Below are 7,886 nucleotides of genomic sequence, written 5' to 3' on the forward strand. Positions count from 1 at the left end.
ACGTGTCTCTGTGCCTTGGCTGATCAGGGGCATGTCTGCCTCAATCTGATCCTGGGACGTATTCCCATCCTTGGCCTTTAGTTCAGGAAAATGCCTGTTAGAGCCCCATTGGGTAGGTGTGCCAAGCAAAACAAAGATGTGGGTATAGCATGATCTGGCCTCTTGTTAGTTGTACTCCAGCGAGCTTGGGCATCAATAGCAGTGAAGACAGTGAATCAGAGTACAAGGCCTTCATGGGGCCTGGGTACATCTCCTGGTTGCTAGGCTGTGTTCCTGTCTCTTTGCAGCTATGGGTGCCTGAGCTGGATGGATTAACACTAGCCCAAGGATGCTACTGTCCCCCACTCTGCTCTGATGCATAAGTGCACATGCACAGTGTCTGTGTGTACATGTGGACACTTGTCTGAAGCTAAGCCATAACTTGATCTCACCCCCGCAGTCAGCAGGAGTTATGCTGATCCGAGCAAGGACACAACTGGACTTCGTGCTTTCTTTGGTATTCTGTGAAATGCGACTATTGCGTCTCCATGACCCAACTGGCCCTTTTCCCCATAGTGATCTAGCCCAGCAGGCTTCTAGGCCAATAAGCTACCACAGGAAGCTAAAAGTGACTATCAGCCCATCAGGCCCTGTGCTCTGGTCTGACTTGTCCTTTTTGTGGTGAGGTTTCTAAGAAGTGGAGCAGCAGTTGAGGAGTGTTTACTGGAAGGGTGGGCCCCAGTCAGCCCAAAAGTGCGGGCCAGCGTGCTGTGATACTGCAACCGAGCACAGCTCCCTTTCAGCAGCTATGAAAGAATATATCAATGCAAGGGGTCATAGCCTTTCTTCTCAAAGCTACAAAGGGGGTTTCGGTTTAGCACAAAGAGGTTTACAGACCATCCGGTGAGAAGACACAGCCAAGAGAGAGAAAAAAAAACTAACCACATATCAAAATAACCCCAAGCCTTGAAAACATTTGGATCCAAATTTCTTTATTCAGTGCCCCCGCTGAGCGAGAAGGCAGAGATGTACCTGGAAAGTAACTTGGGTTAATAACCTCAGAGAGCTTTAGACACCCTTTAAAGATGGCATTTTGTAGATGAGGAAAGCAAGGCACGGACAAAGCTAGCTAGCTCGGGTCACACAGCAAATAGCCAACAGAGCAGGAATAGCACTCACCTGCCCTACAGTCCAAGTCTCAGGGCACTGCCAGTTCTTATGGGGTGGTAGGTACCTTGCTGGAGATGAACTCCTGAATTAAGGTTTGGGCTGGTAGTGAAGTGAGAAAGTAAAATGGCTTGGCACAGTACTAGTTGGCAGGTTTTTAGAGATGCACTGTGCAAAGTGCTCACGGCTCTGATCCTTTGCTCAAGATCAAATCTCAACAGCAAAATGTGCAGGGTGAAACTCAGGAAGGAAAAGAAACAGTAAAGTCATAAAAGCCTCTTGCCAGGAGGATAAGAAGCAAGGGGAAGGGGAAAGGGAAGAGGAAGAGGAAGAGAAAGGGGAACCCCCCCTCCCCAACACACACACACATACATGACCCACATAGCAGAGTGAGCCAATTCTTAGTCCTCTAGACCTCCCCACACTCCCTCGAGAGCAGGCATCTAAGATTTCTAGAACTGAAAGACGGGGCGGATGTGTTGCACTGTTCACAAGGAAGCTAAAAAGAACCCTTGCAAGATGCATGGTTCGTGGGATCGTAGGAAGAGGAAAGGGACCTCACAAGGTTATCTAGTCCAGCCCCATGCTCAAGGCAGGATCAGCCCTGACTCAGCCACCCCAGCTGAGTATCTGTCTAATGACTCATCATTTTCTCTTGTTGGAGCTCACTCTCCATAACTCTGCCTTTGAAGTGTCTTCCAAGAGAGAAAGAGCTTTGCAAATAATGGACCAGTTCCAATAACACCTCTCTGAAGACAGCACTAGCACACAGGCAGGTGCGTGGAAGTAGTGATGGTTCAGATGCTTTCAGGTTTCTGCCTGGTCTCGCATATCCTTCTCAGCCCTAGAAATACCTCACCGCCTTCCCTGAAACCTCTCAGCCCAGACACAGTACTTCCAGCGGATCTTGGACAGTGATTATTAAGAGGAACAGGTGATGGGGCAAGAAGCCATGCACATAGCCCAAGAACCTACTAGTGTGTTTCACTGCAAATGGCAGCATGAGATGGGCAGGAGAGATCCCAGCTCCACGATAAACAAGGAAAGAAGGGTTTTAAAATGAGTCAAAGATGCTGAAGAACCATGCACTGGCTGGCAAAGAACTCGTTTGGAGGGACAGGATCTCCAGTTAGGGCATGCACAAAGTTGCTGGTATGTCAGTGCTGCACAAAGCTACGATTCATGTTGAGGAACTCGCCTGCCGCTGGTGCCCTGAGGGAGGCTTCCATCTAACAATGGGAGAATAAAAGAAAACCCCATAGTATAGTCAAACTATAGCATGAAGGATGGAAGACAGTGGAGCTCTTCCAACACTAGAGAGCAAATGCCCCTGTACCTGTGCTCCGATTAGTGTCTGAAGACGGTGTAGCCTTTTGGATTAGTCAGATTTATGAGCCCACACTTAGCAGCATTTCCCAAAATGGACACATGATGAGGTATTACAGCTGGAGAGACAGGACGGGTGTTACTGGGTTCCCCAACAGGGTGTTAACAGCCAGTGTGTTGTGTGCAATGCATTTCGCCACCATTTAATCTTTGATGTTTACCTGCTTTGCTCTCACGCACATTCCCAATTACATGCAGGCATTGTGCCTCTGGTATGGAGCAAGGGTGAAACAATACATGCCTCACCCACCCACCCACATCTGAGCTCTCCCAAGCACGCACCCGGGAACAGCCAGAACCAAACTCTCTGGATGTGGGCAATACAGCTGGCTCCTTTGAAACCGAAGCAACTGCAGAAGTCAGGCTTGAAAAAAGCCAAATCCAGACCTGGAGGCTGGGCTGCCCTCTCTAACTGCAGCTACTCATCTCCCGTTTTGAGCGAGACATTCACTTTGGGAGTGCTCTTGGAGTCGATATCACGTAGCAAGAACCTCCCAGGCTCAGCGTGCTCTTCTGTTTAGTGCGTTGTGAAGCCGTCAGCTCTATTCCACTCCAAAGAAGCAAGGCCTCCAGTTAGATCAAGTAACTTATTTTTATTTAAAACCGCATGTATAAAAAAAATAGGATTTCTGAATTCCCCTGTACAATATTAACTATTAACAAAAACCAGCTGACTACACACTGATAACATATACAGGCTTGACAGTGTTGAAGTCCAGGGTACTTTCCCCAACAGCTCAGCTAGAACAGTGCTATATACACATGCGCACATGACAACCCCAGACCCTAGACAAATACCCGTGGAAACTCAATTTAAAAACTGAACACACGCGTGGAAGAGGAACATCCGCAGCCGGAACTATTTACAGATGGCCGCGAAGCGGTGGGCCGCTCCACACAGAGGCGAGACACTGAACAGAGCATTCCCCAGGCAGGCTGTCTAAGCCAGCCAAGGAGGAATAAAGAAGGGGATCCAACTGGAAACCAGATCAGCAGCTGTTAGCGTGAGGTGTGGGCTGGGGACCCACATGATTCATAAATAAATAAATAAAAGTTATCCTACAGGTTAGGACACTGCCTTAAAAAATCCCCAAAAGAACAAGAAAAGAAAGCCCTACACATGAAAATAAATTAAAAACAAAACAAAACGAAAAACACAATGTAAAAGCGTCCCCGTTCTACGCTACACTCCTCTGTACACCATATTTTGCTCCTGTAAAATTCTGTACACATTTACAGCTTGGTTGGGTTGCATTGTTTGTGCATTTGTGAGGATGCCTCGGCTTTTGAGACACAGTAAGCAGAGAGCCAAGGAAGAAAGATCACTCTAGACAGCACACTGAGGAAGTAACTAGCTGGGGGGGAGGGAAGAGTTGGTTTTGTCCCCCCAGCTTCTTCTGATCCATTCTTTAAAAAAAAAAAAAAAAGAAAAAAAAGAAAAAAAAGGAAAAAAAGGAAAAAAAGAAAGAAATAAAGAAAGGGAAAAAAAAGAAACTAAACTAAACTCAGAAGCAGCAGTGTAGGAAGATTTCAAGTATTTCCTCCAGCACAGCCCAGATTACAACTGAAGGCACTCAGAATACGGTGACAAAAGACATCTATTCAAATCAGTACCTTCCCTCCCCCCTCCCTCCCCACAGTCAGTCTCCCCAGTTGAAACTCTCTTGCTAATTCTCAGGTCCTCTCTGTTCATATTCCAGGATTCAGCAGGCCAGGCACACGCAGCCAACGTGCCCATAAGACATCAAAAAAAAAAAAAAAAAAAAAAAAAAAAAAAAAGTTTACTGGCAAGAAATCAGGTGATATAGGACTTAACAATTTCAGTCCAGTACCCCAGGGATGGAAAAGTAGTTCCAGGTCCTCAGAAAATTCTCCAGTTAACGCAGCACTGGAATGAGACCTCAACGTTCCCTTGCAAAGATCCCCGCTCAGCGATACAGTCATAGGTGAGAGTTTTGCTTTTTCCACTTGCTGGATGACAGGAGCTGCTATTTGCTTGACTCCTGAATGAGGCTGTGCAGGTGGATCTCCGCAGTCTTCTGTGGCAAATGGACCGCCTGCATCCACGAATGGTTTAGAATGTCTTCGAAAGATGGCCTGTCTGAGGGTCTCAAGGCCAAACACCATTTAATGAGATGCTGGCACTCTGGGGAAAGAAAATACAAGCAAGCTGTCAGCAGGTGGCTACTATTCACTAGTGTCTGTAAACTCTCCAAGCCTCCCTGTTTACCTCTGCTTTGGGATCTGCCCTCTTACTTCATGGGACAGAATACCCAGGCCTGGTTTGAGCTGCTCTTATCTACGTGCTAGCATAGCGGAGACTCAGATAACACATGGATGCATGCAAGTCTATTAGCACCCACCTGCCCCTGACATTTATACTCTTCCATCTTACAACAAAATTAGCGCGTCCTCTGCTGGGGAACGTATTAAGATACATAGTGATTCAATTCAGCGTCTTTGGGCTATGTATGCTTTCTGAAAGTCTGCTGAGCAGTCCACTGCCCATAGCCACATTAATTGGGCCAGCAAGTGGTAAGAAAGTTGAGTGCTGGAGAGGCTTAAGTGAATTATGACACTGAAGCAGCTGTCCAAAGCTGAGAAAGCAGCAAGGCTCCCAGCACTCTGCGGGGAATCAATACTTCTGCGCGGCTCCCTGAAGGCATGAAGGGATGCACGTTTATGGCATCACAGATTATCCCTGAGCGACTGCTGCATGCAGGGTAAGCAGCTGGCTTCCCTCCCCTAGCACAGTGGGGAGCACTCACCTGGTGAAATCCTTTGCCGGAAGTAAACCTGGCCCCTCACAATCTCCTCATCATGTTCAAAAGGGATGTCCCCACAGACCATGTCGTAAAGCAGGACGCCCAGTGACCAAACTGCGGCTGATCTGCCATGGTACCTGTGGTAGCGAATCCATTCTGGGGGGCTGTACACTCTTGTGCCTGCAAGACAAGAGCAAAAACTCGCCATAAGGAAAGTGTTTGGTCTAAGCCTAGGGATCAGAACAAAACAGGAATGATCAAAAGCCGACTGAATTAATCAATGGCATGCATGTGGCTTCAAGACAGCAAGTCAGGTAGCTGAAGCTCCAGGCTTTAGGTTGCAATAACTCAAGTGTGAAGCTTCAGTACAGGTAGTTTGACAGTGCAAAGCTCCTGGTGACTGCAGGGCTGTGCTTAGGAACATGGCCCCAAAGTGAAGCAGGACCAAACAAAACACAAGCAGCAACCACACTTTCCAGCTTTAATGGACTTGAGACCCTTAACTGCATCTCCTGAAGCCAGACTGCCAATGCTTCAGTCCAGTCACCCAGCATCCCAGGGTTGAGACCTCATCTACTGCATCAAAAAAGGGATCCAGGCAACCTTTCAATCAGTTCTCCATAAAAGGCTCTGCTGGGCAAATATGGCAATATCATTTACATCCCAGAGAGGAGGAGGCCTGCTAGACTGTATAGCAGCCTACCCCATAAAAGGGAATACAGTCAGCCGCATGTGAGGCCAGCCCACTCCTAAGCCATGAAGTAAGGTTTGTTGTTCAACATCAAGGGAGCAGTTTCGCCCGGGCAGGCAAGCAGTTTGTAGTTGTGCATGTGATAATTAGAGCTGGGCTCGAATTCCAGCCTGCTTTGCTGCTGCAGAGGCTTACACCCTTCGCCTTTTGTTGTATCTGATCTCTTCCCTTCTGGCAGGAAGAGGAGACTGAGGTCAGAGCTGCTAGTCTGGTTTCTGGCCACGTGACTCTTGTTTACAAACTTTCGGTTGTAAAAAGATCCCCGGTGCCCCGCCAGGGGGCATCACCAGCTCGAGAAATTCCGCGGGAGGAAGAACCCAGCCCTGGTCATTAACCGTTACATTAAAAACAAAAAATGCAGCGCAGGCCAAGCCATTTGAAGAGGCAGGAGCAAAACAAACCCCAGGCAACACGCGGGGGTTTTGCAGATCAACCGCCCTCCGCCGAAGAAGCCGGAATACACGGTGGAATAATTTCCTACGTCACCCACCGGGCAAGCCCGAGCCCAGGCTCAAAGGTCAAATGCTTTTCCCCACTAGCCACGCTCTCCACCCCCCCAATACAAAAAGGGCAAAGGCCCGGGTGCCTTTCTGCGGCAGAAAGGGAGCCGGCTGTAAGCAGATCTCCCTCAGCTCCAATTTCACAACATTCATCCCCGACAAAAAGCAACTTTCCAGCGAAATGAATAATTTAGCGAGATGGCGGAGGCGGCAGCTTCCTTCTCCTCGTGGCCCCCCTCCCCATATTGAAGGCCATCCATCACTGGAAGGAAACAGCACGAGAGCCCTTTCTCTCTCTCTCAAGCCTGGGAGAGGAAAAACAATATCCTCTCCCTCGCTTTCTAGCTGCCAGATGAGGTTAGGATCCGAATCAGAGCAGCATGGCTGCAGACAGGTTTTCACTCAATCTTTCCCCAACCTACACTACAGGAGAGATGGACCCGGGGGCCGGGGGGCGGGAAATGGGTCCATCAGGACCAAACCGAGCCCCAGACTTCAACTTTCTCCATCCTCAGGGCTTGCAGAGGCATCAGCCTGCCAGCAAGTTCAGCCCTGGTCTCTGCCATGTTGCCCAAGGAGACACAGCCCCTGCGTGACAGGCAGCCACCACCGATGTCTGGCATGACGCCTAGCGAGAAATGTTATGTGGGGACAGGGCAGGGAGACAAGCCTGAGAGGTCTCGGAGAGGCGACGCTTCCAGCAAAATAGATTTAGCCGATAACCACGCCAGCACGGAGAAAGCGAGCTCATTCCCCGGTTGGGAAATTACTGACTAGGCAGGGGGAGGGAACAACCCGTTTCTAAGAGGAATTTCCCCGGCTTCCTCTCTACGCAGGTAAAACATGAGGGGGATGGAAAGAGTCTCTCACCGTCGAAATCAGTGTACACCGTGTCCTTGAGCAAGGCTCCGGACCCAAAATCGATCAGCTTCAGTTCTCCGCTGTTCAGGTCAATGAGGATGTTCTCGTCCTTGATATCCCGGTGCAGGACCCCGCAGCTGTGACAGTGCCGGACGGCCTCCAGGACCTGGCGGAAGAAGCCGCGGGCCAGCTCCTCGGCCAGGGCCCCCCGCTCCGTGATGAAGTCGAACAGATCCTGCACGGGGTCGGGCCGCTCCAGCACCAAGACAAAGCTGTCGGGCCTCTCGAACCAGTCCAGGAGCCGGATCACGCCGTGGAAGCCGGAGCCCACCTTCTTCAGCAGCAGGATTTCCATGGGCACGCGGGTGCCGCCGGGCTAGCACAGAGAGCAGAGAGCTCGTCAGCACGGGCGGGAGGGGTCAGCGGCCGGCGCCGCGCCGTGCCAGGCAGCCCCGGGGTGCTGGGCGCCCTCGTCTC

General features: G+C 49.9%; 1 protein-coding gene across 1 annotated transcript; it reads right to left on the reverse strand.

Annotated features, from left to right (window-relative positions):
• Positions 1-3,114: 3,114 nt before the first annotated feature.
• Positions 3,115-7,886, reverse strand: PIM1 (Pim-1 proto-oncogene, serine/threonine kinase). The gene is made up of 3 exons (XM_014520675.2): positions 7,419-7,886; positions 5,301-5,477; positions 3,115-4,678 (listed from the first exon to the last, which is right to left on the reverse strand). The coding sequence occupies exons 1-3, from the start codon at positions 7,762-7,764 to the stop codon at positions 4,521-4,523; spliced, it is 681 nt and encodes a 226-aa protein (XP_014376161.1). The 5' UTR covers positions 7,765-7,886; the 3' UTR covers positions 3,115-4,520.

Source organism: Alligator sinensis, unplaced genomic scaffold, assembly GCF_000455745.1.
Source record: "Alligator sinensis unplaced genomic scaffold, ASM45574v1 scaffold872_3, whole genome shotgun sequence".
NCBI lineage: Eukaryota > Metazoa > Chordata > Crocodylia > Alligatoridae > Alligator > Alligator sinensis.